This window comes from Synchiropus splendidus, chromosome 1 (genome assembly GCF_027744825.2).
Source record: "Synchiropus splendidus isolate RoL2022-P1 chromosome 1, RoL_Sspl_1.0, whole genome shotgun sequence".
NCBI lineage: Eukaryota > Metazoa > Chordata > Actinopteri > Syngnathiformes > Callionymidae > Synchiropus > Synchiropus splendidus.
In genome coordinates this window covers 52,470,506-52,483,156 of record NC_071334.1, presented here as the reverse complement: position 1 = coordinate 52,483,156, position 12,651 = coordinate 52,470,506, and the positions used below count along the sequence as shown (strand labels likewise).

Genomic DNA, 12,651 nt, shown 5'->3' with positions numbered 1-12,651 from the left:
CATCCGACTTATGACCGGGACGGTCGTAAGTCAGATTGGATGTAAATCGAATGCCATTCAAAATGCCTGACACAAGGGTTATTAGTACTACAATATACTGTAGGATACACAATGTCAATCTGACCTGGTACATCACTGTGTGAGATGCTGGGATACTTTCGTACGCAATGCCGGGCTGCTACGGTGCCAGATTGAATTTTTTTTTAAAAAGCGTCTGCTAGCTGTGGTCGTAAGTATGTTGGACGCATGTCGAGCAGGTCGTAAGTTGGATGTTACTTGTATTGGGAGTATGGATGGGTTGCCATGGAAGACGTTCTAGGATGTCTGTGCAGATTTAAGTTTACACCAATTTTTTTGACATGTCTTGAAAACACAGATTATTGTTTTTATTGATTGATAGTAGTTTTTTCCAACAATGAGCCATGCCACCTCCCTGACCACTTCTGCCCATATCGTACATTTCTGTGATATTCCCCAGTCTTAGTGCATTTAATACTGTATTGGAAAAGGAAAATGTTTGTTTTGGTGGCCGACAAGAAGACACCTAAATGAAAAAAAATAGAAGATATGAATGAAAAATAGCACTGTCGACATTCAATCAATTCCTCATCAAAAAGAACGCCTCAGCAATAAGTAAATGGCGACTACGCAGACAAGAATTCTGTGCGTTTGATGTGTGATTATAGGAATTGCATGCTGGCACTATTGTCTTATCCTTCACACAGCCATGACCAGGGCTGTTTGTTTTGGCAGCCCTGGATGTCTGGTTTGTGGGTGGCACTGAGTTTGACCAAGAACTAGGCCCTGTCTCGCCACAAAATGTAGCCCCCTTTTCATCCCCAAACTAAAATCTGCTGACTGAGCCCAACACAGCATGAGATAATGTCATTCCACAGGGATCGTGGGTAAAGCCTCTCTTTCTGACCCACGGGTATAAAAAGAGAATGTGGCTATGGGGCAGATCACAAACACACTGGAACTGCTATTCACTGACTTTATTTCATCAGAAATTGGGTCTCTCTCTCTCTTGCCTTCGTCCTTTTACCTACTGGACCAGAGCTCAGCGGGTTTTTCACAACACTTGAACAGAACCAAACTGAGCCGTGCCATATCACTATGGATATCGCCATTCAACACCCTTGGTTTAGACGGGCCTTCGGGTCAGTCTACCCTGCCCGTCTCTTTGATCAGTTTTTTGGGGAGGGCATTTTTGACTACGACTTTTTCCCCTACACCGCATCAACCATAAGTCCATTTTACAGACAGTCATTGGTCCGCAGTTTTTTGGATTCATCCAGCTCTGGCATGTCAGAGGTAAGATTGAAAATTCAGGTGAACATTTGTAGCTATGTTATTATACATTCAAGGTAGTCACCGGCCTTATGCCTTCACGTTCTATCTTTAATATCTTTCTTGTCTCACAGGTGAGGTCTGACCGAGACAAGTTTACAGTCCATCTGGATGTCAAGCACTTCTCTCCTGAAGAGCTCAGTGTGAAAATCTCGGACGATTATGTGGAAATCCAGGGCAAGCACGGCGAGAGACAGGTTTGTTTTCATACCACTACTGTCCCAATCTCTGCACTTGAATATACATCACCTGGTTCACATTCTAAATTTATATTCAAGTGATTCTTGCTGTCGTTCCAAAAATGTGCGACCCTGTGATGACAGAAAGATAACAACATTCAAAACTACAACCACATGGACTGGGATCATGTGGTCTAGAACAGCTGCCAACTCTCACGTAACCAGAGTAAGACACGAGCTAATGAGTCTCACGCCAAGTCTCACGCTGCTTTTCCTCACACATTTCTGACTATGTTGTTTTATAAATGCACTCAACACTGCGGCCCAGTGAAATCTGTCAGCACAGCATGGTTGTGCGTAGGCAGCTTGCATATGACTGAGTCTTTCATTAAAGACTCTTTCCAGTCTGATAATGACAGAGTGCTTGGCTTCAGCACAACTGTCTCAGGTTGAGCGCCAGCGAGTGTTAGAATGCATCTATCCGCTTCCAAACTAGCATTGGTTTTCAGAACATCTCCAACAAGCAGCTGTCACTGCTGTTCAGAGCGCCGCGTCAGCTGACGGCTCTGAGACGGCTCTGATGCTGACAACCATGCCGCCCTTGGACACAGGGCCGTAACAAAACAAAATTGAGCATTTACATCATAAGCCCAGTGGAGTAAGTCGTAGGTGTTATGTTGAAGGTTCAAACCCTGCTTGTGGATACCAATATCCCACGTGTCCTTCTCACGCTGAAGACACAGACATGAAGGAGACAAGGTGCCCAAGACAGTGGTCAGCGCAGAAGCTGGGTCAAAATACTGAACTCAACCTTCGGTAAAAATAAACCAATCTGCTCAAACTTCACTATCAGCAATAAGCTGTGGATCTGTTTTGTAAACATTCACAGATTTAAAAATTCATTCATTCAAACAAAATATATATGACTACCCAGTGTAGCTCGATCCACGGCACTAGGGAGCAGGGGGAGGAGCTTCGTGCCCTAATACTCCTCCGATTAAAAAGCTCTGATTTAGTTTCGTTTAAAGTGTGGAACTTAGCTGTGGTTTCCTCCTGTCACCAGCATCAGACATCCCACTAATCAGTAAACAAATATGGCGGCCATTTTCGATCATGTTACCAGGCGCAAAAACCTTTTTCATGGAACCAGTGTGATGACACTACGAGTAGGGCGTCATGCTGGCACTGATGATTTTTTTATGTTTTGCAGTGCAGGACACCCAGACACCCTCCTAGCTAAAAGCCTATTCTTAGATACGGTATCACACTCTAAAACACAATTTGTCGGTGAAACAAAGGACATGGGCTACATTTATTTGGGGAATTTGAAACAGTTTCATTCAAAGAAGTTTATTTCAATCCCACAGTCATCCCACTTTCAAATTTGAGCTATAAACATCAGCCTATGCAATGTTGAAAATTGGGACACCAACTTTCTAACACACCGCACTCGATTTATTTAGACCTTCATTTGATGAGTGGGTGAATCTAGAGCGATGTGATGTTGTCTGATAAAACCAGTTTTAAGGGCCATTTTGGAGGCGGGGGAGAGACTTTTGCAGAATGCCAGAGAGGAGGGGTTGCAGCCATCTAGGCACAGAAAATTTAAGAACCGGTGAAGTGTTTCTGCCTCACAGCACATGGCAGCCTCAATGGAAGAAAATTACTTTTGGATCTTTGGATATAGTTCTACCTCTGTCCATCTTTGTGAGCATTATAGCAAGTGCTTGTTTTTTCCCACTCAGTATGAAAAATCGGTTTAGACACTACTTTGCAGAGAAGTTTTTATCATCTACTTTGTCAAACATTGCCCTCGCCTCATGCAGTACACTTCAACATGTCAGCTCAGTGTTTTTTCTATGCCTGAAACAGCACAGCGTCCATGCTGTATTGTAAGGATCCTCTGATCAGGATTCTTGTTGCCGATCACCGATTCACATCACATGGATTGACTATGATTTTGCGATCAAATTGACCTTCTGTGTACATGTTGTGAAAAAAATAAACCATTGAATCATTTTAATTGAGACACGTTTTCATATTCATCTTCAAGGAGGAAAAAAACAGAAAAACCTTGCAGAATGCAGAAACTATTGTATCAAAAGGACGACTGAAAAACATTTAATTCGATGTGAGACGTTGCAGTTCGGTGAATATCTTGAGGTTTTGCAATGTGCTTAAATATTGACATACTGGCCGCTTGTAGCAGGACTCTGAGACAGAGAGCACTGCATTTATGAAAGTTTCCACATTTTCAGACTCACAAACGCTGCACCTGACTCCAAAACCGCGACGGATTCAATTGTTTGTGTCGCCCTGAGAAAGGCTGCTCATCCACCTCGTTGAAATTAATGATTATCTCTTGGGAAATTAGCAGGTGTTGCTAAGCGCTAGCAGCCCGCTACTGAGGAACCAGTGGTCTCGCTTTCATTAGCGCTGCTGCTTTAAATGGCATTTTTAATTTGAAGGCACTTCCCTGCGCAGCATTTTCCCGAGCATGTGCTGCAGAATGCAAACTTTACATGACAGACTGAAAGAATCTCCACTGCAGACATGCTGCTGCCCAGTGACCATCAGGGACGGGCTTCATCAGAGCGCCGGCTGTCACACGCGATCGGTTGTTGTGATCAGCAATGACAGGTAGTGATCGGCATTCACCGATCACGCTGATATCGGTGGCCAATCCTGATCGTTGGCCGATTGACCGGCGCCTCCCTACTGTATCGCTTTGACTGCTCACCTGGGTCAGCTGGCAGCTTATCAACCCACTGTTGTTTTAATATCACTACTAAAATGATCTGATTCCTTGGTACTGCTGGTTTCGGTGTCAGTCATTTCCTACTCATCGCTTCTCACCATTTCCCCCCTAGGGAAATATGGCAACCAGACAAACATGACTCCTCTGACAGTCCATCTGAAATCTTCAATGTGTATCTACTGCACATCATGTGGCAAGTCGCCAATGGCCTTGTTAATGCAACCATTTTTGTTTTCAGGACGACCATGGCTACATCTCTCGGGAATTTCGCCGTCGGTACAGACTCCCCTCCAATGTGGACCAATCCGCTATTACCTGTTCTCTGTCAGCTGACGGTCTGCTGACCCTGACTGGTCCCAAAGTCAGCGGGGGAGGCGAAACTGGCCGTAATGAGCGGAGCATCCCTGTCACCCGTGAAGACAAGCCCAACGCTGCTGCCTCATCTTAAAGGCTGCGTGGTGGATGTCTGCCTCCCACGCTCTCCATGCAAGGTTAATCCAGCCCTGTACACTGTTAGGAAATCTATCCTCCAAGCTTCTTTCTCTCGAGATTATTCTTAGTGCTCCATTAGTTTTGCTAGCATAACTGTTAAAAGGTAAAATATATAGGTGGGGTAGTATTCTCAAACAAACCTTAGAAACCAAATTGAGTGAGAAGTAGACAGAAGGTCAATGCCACCGGTGAAGCTGCCTTCCGTCTTGTGCCAACTCAGACTTCTCCTGTGTTAAATATTCTCTGTCTTGTAGTTTAAACTTTGTTCAGTGAAGAACTTCTTCGCTCTGAGAAGTCCAAACTTAATAAAACTGTTCTAATAACTTTGTGACATCTCTGTATGTTTTCATTTGATTCATTACATCACCTCATGAGACCTAAGCTAACAAAAAAATATGAACAGGAGTCAATGGAAAGATAAAAGTTATTTCCTGAGCCTGAAATATGCCATGGATCTCACATATGACTGGGAAATTTGAACGATCCATTCTAACGCCGTGAGAGCGCTGTTTTTCCACCGGCATCAAAAGTTACTAAGTGAACAATACAACACTCGATAGTCGGTGAAGTGAGAGCCAGCAGGCGGGACGAGCTCTACAAGGTCACGGTATTCAACCTTGTCAGCTAATGTTTGCTGGCTTACACCTTTGATATTTCAATGAATTAGCACCGCAGTCGGATTCTGCTGTGATCATTTGTAGTCCAAATAATTATGTATTTTCACAAGTCAATAAATCCTAAATTACAGGACAATTGTAGTGGAAACTCACATCGATAATCAGTTAACTTGAGTTACAGCATGTGAGTGATCCAGGGCACCAGGCAAAGAAAATAGACTTCCATTCATTGCTTTTCCGATCTTAGCTCCTATGTATGGACCGGACGGGGCGGAGACTAAGTCTCCCGATCGGGCTATTCTCTTGAGCACATTTATTGTGAGAGGGTTTATAAAGGTCAATTGTGGGTGTCAGGAACCAGTCAAGGGTGCAGGCTGAGCGGAACAGTTTGGTGACCCCGGTCATATCAAGAACCTCAATCCACAATACTCATCGAATCGTTGCTAAAATGAATGTTTACACTTCAATAACACACATATACAGCCCGTGTTCTCCTATAAACAAGTCCTTGTTCTTGTTTTTTTTTTTCAGAAACAGCACATTATTTACAAAACACATATTTGAAAGCATCCAGGAAGAATAATGGATTGAACTTCAGTGTAGATGCAGCATTTTCCCCCAACTCCACAGGCAAACTGTTCCACAAAGGGCTGCAGTGGGAGCAGGTTTTTCTTTCAACCAATAGAGAGGGCACCTTCGCACCAATCAGGTGTCTTGGGAGTGTGATCGTTTGATTTTCATTCTGGTGCTACTTGTTTTAGCTGACACCTCATTGACTAAATTGAGTGTACTTGATGGGTTGGAACAAAAACCTGAACCACCCTTTGAGGAGCAATTTGTCCACCTGTGCCATAGTCACATACTCTTGTTGCTGTTTATTTTCTCATCAGTAGTGTGAAATAAAATGGTTACACTCTGAAACTAACCAAGAAGCTTTATTAAAACAGCATTACAAACAGGCTTTTTTTTAAATAAAAAACCTATAATGTGAAAACACGAACAAGAGAGGAACAGGCAGACTGAAAAACATGCCAAAAACATCAAGTGCCAATCTGTTCACTTCTCCAACCCTGCAAAACACAAAAAAGACAAAAGGCCAAAACATTCAAATTAACTGTGACCATAATTCACCAAATGTCATGCAAAAAGCACAGTTTTTTTGTCCCTGTACAGCCCTGATCAGGCTTTTAGCTAGGATTTTGAAACAGGGTGTCCAAAGCCCCGCCCCCAGCCTGACGACTGACTTAACTGACTTGTTTAAAACAAGCTGTAAACATCTATTTGTACAAAAACAACGTTCATAAAAACAAACATCTGTGTCAAATAATGGTTAGCAGAGATGAACTCAGCAGCTGTTGCCACAGCAACACTTTCAGATGCAGGAGTCTCCTGGGCAGCTGTCTCACTCAGCTGACCCTCATTCATTAGAAGAAAAAAACATATTTTTATCATGATTCTTTCCCGCACAACAAGCTAAATGTTTCATATGTTTATGCAAGATAAGCAACAGTTCAGCTGTGCATCTGTTTTCTAACCTTTCACACATTTAAACATTCAGTGATTCAAACAAAATATACAAGTGACATCCTTACGACCGGGATCGGTTCCGACCAACCGGTCTAAGTTGGATTGGACGTAAGTCGAATGCCATTCATAATAGCCGACGCAATGGTTGTAGGTCCTACTGTATAGGATACACAATGTCAATCTGATCTGGTAGATGGCTGTGTGAGCTGCCGTAACTTTCGTACGTGATGTCGGGCTGCTATGTGCTGCGGTGCCAGACTTTGAATAAAAACAAATAAATAGGCATCTGCTGGCCGTACGGGTGGAAGTAAGTCGAGCAGGTCGTAAGTCGGATGTTACTTGTATATGAAGGCTTGTATCTTGATTAAATACAGAGAACTATGTGAATTTTGATCCCTGTTAAACTATTTTGCTTGCATATACTAAGCGCTGTGTGCCTCCAGCTTGCTGCACAGCACTGGGCTGTGGGGGGAGGAGCTTCGCGCCAAAATACTCCTCGATTAAAAAGCTCTGTGTTACTTTTATAAACAATTGATTAAAGTAGTGAACTTATCTGCAGCTTCCTCCTGTCACCAGCGTCAGACATCCATTCAATCACAGCGCTTCCATGCTGCGGGTGTGGCAACTCGCAAGATGTACAACAAATATGGCAGACAAGAATCGGCAAATTTCGATCATATTCGGCGAAATTACCAGGCGGAAACACTCTAAACCAGAGGGATGACACTACGAGTGGGATGTTACTCAGGCACTAATGATCGGACATTCAGGTCGTCCTGCTGTGGACACAGGAACGCGACCATTTTTTCATGTTTTGCTGTTCGCCCTCCTCGCTAAAAGCCTGCTGGAGATACAGATCAATTATTTTTGGCCCAACATTTTTCTCACCCTGAATGTTTTAACGTGGTCCTTCAGTCGTTTTAAGTCATTATTTACACCCCTATTGATTTGCATTGAGAGGCTCTCGCATGCTTTTAAAGCGATCGCATTTGCACTGTGTGATATTTTGTCTCCCCCTCCTGGTCGCTAAAGACACCTCAGTATATAGTAAGGACTCACAGGATCACAGGATGCATGGGAAACTAATATCAACACCTAAGAGATAAACACGTAGTTACTGAGGTACCTGCAGCAGCACCTGTAGGTCCTTCAACGCCTGCACAGCAGCTTCTCTCAAACTGGGCTTTGGACTGGAACAGAGGCGTTGGAGACAGAGCTTCAGCTCAGGATCCAGCCAAATGGAGTCCTCAGAGATCAGCTGTTCCTCATCCAGCATCAGCGACTGCAGCAGACGCAGTGACTGGAGACAAACCGTCCAGTCTCCATCTGTTGCACAGATATGCATAAAAGAATAATTGGGCTGAAATGAGAACAATGAAAATGTCCAATTACATTACCAACAATAACATAATACTGCTACTGTCGCCTCAATTACCATGAACAAACTGTGGTAATAGCTCACTATGTAGCTTACAATACTGGGGTGTTGGTGCATAGGCCCATAAAAAGCCATACACTCCATTCATGGAAAAAAAGCCACATTTTGGTCTGACAAAAACAGAGCTTTTCAGTTGCATAGGGAAATGCTTTGTCAGGCAGCAGCACGGCAGATTTCCTCACCCTGATAACACCATTCCACAGTGATGCACTGTGGCCAAAGCATGTTTTTCAGCAGCAAGGAGTCAGACACTGGTCCAAGTCAAGGGCAAGATGGACAGTGCAAAATAGAGGGTTTTGTACAAAAACACTTGTTTGAGCAGTTTGAAATTGAGATGAGTGCTCATCCTCCAGTTTTTGAATAGCGATGCAAGCAGACGTTTCTTTGTCTTTTGGCCATGTTGTTGTTTGATTCACACTCAAAACATACCATAATTGTATTTTCTGTAATCAAGTTTGTGAGGCAGTGAAACACAAAAACATTCGAAAGGTGGGAAACTATGCAGAAACATTGGAGAAACCTCTAATGCAGCACTTTATGGAAAGACATCTCCAGTGCACTTTTTTTTTTACCTGAATGTTTCTTTCTCAATGTTCCCACCACAAAGACTGAGTGGTATAACCTCTAAGACCAGTAGAAGCAGCCAAATTCTACTAAACTCTGGTAAGGCAACAAAAAAAGATTAAAAAAAAAAAAGCTGTCGCTCAATGTAGCAGCTGCTATTCAGACTCCTCCTTGATGCCACTAGAGCACAGCTGGAGGGCATCACTCAAGGACAAACAGAGGGTTATGTAGCAGTAACACCAGCCTGTACTTAGAGCCAACTCAATGAGTTGATGTCTCGTAGACTTAAGACAATGCAGTTTTATCCTGAAGTGTGAACTGTTGAGAGTCATCAGAATCATTGTCAAGTGACTGAACAGGTAGTTGACTGATAATAAACAGGTAATTGATATTGATATTTGGTAGTGTTGTTATACTCTTAAGACACCAAGGTAAAGTATGAGGTCAAAGGTACCAGTTAACAAGAATAAACGACTGTCGTACTCTAACACAAAATGTGACGTCCATGCACCATAAAAGAGGATATAGCAGGTTACCATTTTTAAAAAATTAAAATGAACTGCAGCCAGAGCCCTTCCTGTTGTGAGGCTGCAGCACTGACCACTTCACAACCAAGCAAGTTGATAAATTAAATAAACATGTTTCCTACCATCAAGCAACTTCCAAATGACGGACAGCAGGGCTGGATTTTGACTGATGTACTTTTGTCCCTTTACACTGATGCTGACATTGTACAGCGTGCTCAGCATCAACCTGCAGCAGAAGCCGTTTCATTTCACCAGAAACATACTGTCAAGACGGTCATTAAGGTTTCTAACGACTGGCAATCACTATTACAGTCTTAACAAAATCAAAAATAATTCATACGCTGCGAGCAAAAAAAAAAACAATCACTCTCACACTTTGATTTTTGGACACACTCCTGGCTTCATCCTTTCCAGTAGCTTTATTATTGTGTCTGGCACAAACTGAGCTGTGGTGGAGAGGAATTCCCGGCCACAAGAGACTGCTGCGATGTCTGCTTTTGACAGAAAGGTGGGAATTAGTGAGTATTGATAGTACTAGACATGGATATGAAACTCACTTGAAACAGTTCCAGTCAGGGCCTGAACAAACTGGTAACCCTGCAACTCCTCTGAATGTCTTTCTTCATCCATAAAGCCAATAAAGCTCTGAAGGGTCTGGGAAGCAACGACCAGTAAGGCCTGCAGCTTTCCCTGTGTGAACGCAACACAATATCACTAATGGTGTCAGTACAAGCTGAAGTCACAGGACGGAGTGAAGTCACACATCAACCAGCCAGTGTGTCACTGTGTCTTCCTTGGTGGAGCAGCTCCAGAGAAGACTGCAGGCTGCTGAGCCCAGATCAGCGCAGAAGTCTGCCTGCCGCTGCAGGTCTGAGGCACTTTGCCAGAGGCGATCACGCAACAGCAGCTTCTCCTAATGACATGGACACACACAGGGGAAACAAGACAAAATACGCAAGCACTCTAACAATAAACTGTTTGGTTGTGGAACACACTTTCTGACCTCTCTTTCTTTTTGGCATTCAACTTGTACTGCTTCCAGTCTGGACTGAAGATGGAGACACTCCTGTCGCAAATATTCTTGTTCCTTGGTCACATGCTCCATTGCTACAAACCCAAACACACATTTTTAAAATGCATAATAATTGTTATTGATAACAATAATATTATTATTAAAATGATAATTATTATTATTATTCTTTACTTGATCTTGTGGCTTGAGTTTCATGAAGAATTTCACCAAAGCCTCTGTTTAGCACTTTGGGCAAGAACTCCCTCAGTTGCATCACTTCAGTTGTTAGTTTATCTAAATCCCTTTTTCTCACTAGTACAAAGCCATTCTGAAAAACACATTGCACATACAATTAGGTGGTTAAATAAATAAATTCATTTGAAAGAGGCACACAGATAAGTCGTGTTACACACAAATATGAGACAATACAGACAAATGTGTTCAACATTAGCAGTAGCTGACAACGTTTTAACTTCATTTAAGTATAATAAATAAGATGTTTCGATTGACCTCATCGAAATTTTACATGGAAACTCGTTGTATACTGTCTTTTACAGCGTTCTAGAAAAACAGCTCAAAGACAGCTAACGTTCATAATGCAATTACTCGCCAGCTTTGTTGCTAAAAACCGAGAAATGCTTTCGTCTAAAACCAGGTAAACTTGATATCAGAAGTTGTTGTTTTTTTTTACCTCGGTGCCTTTTTTCAGAAATTTTAAATTCCCGCCTTGAACAGGATCCATGTTTCTGTAGTAGCGAAGGGAAGCCACAATAATTCTTCAAATATTCATGCGACTGCATTATACAACTCCACAACCAAAACGACTTAGCCGAAGGAAATGCGAACTCAGGTACCTGTTACTTTAAGTTAGAAGTGTAAAGGTACGGTAGAGGCCAGTGGTCACAGATCCAGGGCGGCTTTTGTGGCAAATCAACGTATGAGATGAAAAATGATCCAGGATTTGTCAGTGACTTTCGGAATAGACGGGAACATGTGGAATGTGGAATCCATCTCAGGTTTTGTGAATCGCTAAACCAGAAGCCGCGAGTGTCATGTGGGACTGCACAGGGAGGGGCGTGCCAACCGCGACGCCATCTTGATTCAGACCAAGCAAAGGCAGTAATGCATTGAAATCTATGAGAGAAAGAGGAGTTTAGCGTCATCAAAATATAATTATGCGCCGAATATTGGACCGATTGCCAAACAGGTTGGTTCATTGTGAACCTCACACGTGTGGCTATCTTTCAATATTTTTCTTTTTGTTATTTCTACCCAAAAACAGACTGTTTTCAGCTTGCAACTGACCGGCTTCCCGGGCTTCTGTGCTGCTTACAGGTGCTACTATGAGCGAAACCTTAGAAACGTATCCAGTGGGATCACTTCTGGACTCACAGGTGAGGTGAAAGTAGTGATGGGCTGATGAGGCTTCATGAAACAGTAGCCTTATTTTCAGAGGCCACCAGAGGCTCTCTGCTTTAAAACCATTTCAGTGAAACCTCACATCATTTTAAAACCAAGAGCGCCATCTGGTGGGCTCTGAAAATAAGGACAGTGTTTCATGAAGCCTCATCAGCCCATCACTAGGTGAAAGTAGTGCATTAAGTTCAGAGACTATACTGTCAACACGTGAATCCTGATAGGTCCGAAAGAACCTCAGCTCATTATTAAATATAGATATTTAATATTTAACAAGTTCTGCTCTGTTCTAATAAAGATTTTTTTAATTCACACGGGTCTTGTGTCATTTCATTTTTTTCTGTTGCAAACTTGTATTTTTGTATTATTTTCATCATTATTAACGTCAAACTGGTGTCATTATGGTAGCTTGCAGGTAAAGGGACACCACCTGTATAATTATATGACGCTGTCTTGTGACAAAATCTATATTTTATCTAATATAATTATATGTTTTTCAGGCCCTACAACATAATGTTCAGGCATTGTGCATTGCATGTTTTTTTTTCCCACAAGGTGCCTGTGTTCTATATTGTTCATAGATGGACCAGCATCCTGGAAGAAGATTTGCAACCCAGTCAGAAGCGTGTAGTCATTTTGTTCCTTAACTGGGTATGCAGCTCATCCACCAGAGATGCCACAGAAGCCGATCTGTTTTCCATTGTCAGTGAGCAGGTCAATCTTGTTTCAACATGATCAAGGACATTAAATGCATTTGAATCTCGGTCCTGG

General features: G+C 42.6%; 2 protein-coding genes across 6 annotated transcripts; one reads left to right on the top strand and one right to left on the bottom strand.

Annotated features, from left to right (window-relative positions):
• The first annotated feature begins 951 nt into the window (after positions 1 to 951).
• Positions 952 to 5,102, top strand: cryaa (crystallin, alpha A). The gene is made up of 3 exons (XM_053854376.1): positions 952 to 1,314; positions 1,425 to 1,547; positions 4,526 to 5,102. Exons 1-3 carry the CDS (start codon positions 1,117 to 1,119, stop codon positions 4,733 to 4,735), a joined length of 531 nt encoding a protein of 176 aa, XP_053710351.1. The 5' UTR covers positions 952 to 1,116; the 3' UTR covers positions 4,736 to 5,102.
• A 1,219-nt stretch (positions 5,103 to 6,321) lies between these two features.
• hsf2bp (heat shock transcription factor 2 binding protein) lies at positions 6,322 to 11,467 on the bottom strand. Of its 5 annotated transcripts, none has more exons than XM_053854371.1 (10): positions 11,319 to 11,467; positions 11,156 to 11,210; positions 10,657 to 10,792; positions 10,456 to 10,559; positions 10,216 to 10,365; positions 10,010 to 10,142; positions 9,826 to 9,946; positions 9,575 to 9,678; positions 8,050 to 8,249; positions 6,322 to 6,466 (listed from the first exon to the last, which is right to left on the bottom strand). In XM_053854371.1, exons 2-10 carry the CDS (start codon positions 11,204 to 11,206, stop codon positions 6,437 to 6,439), a joined length of 1,029 nt encoding a protein of 342 aa, XP_053710346.1. In that variant the 5' UTR covers positions 11,207 to 11,210; positions 11,319 to 11,467; the 3' UTR covers positions 6,322 to 6,436. The 5 variants fall into 5 exon arrangements, with proteins under 5 accessions (XP_053710346.1, XP_053710347.1, XP_053710350.1 ...); XM_053854372.1 differs by having other exon boundaries at positions 9,826 to 9,943; XM_053854373.1 differs by having other exon boundaries at positions 6,327 to 6,466; positions 8,062 to 8,249.
• Between the last annotated feature and the right edge of the window lie 1,184 nt (positions 11,468 to 12,651).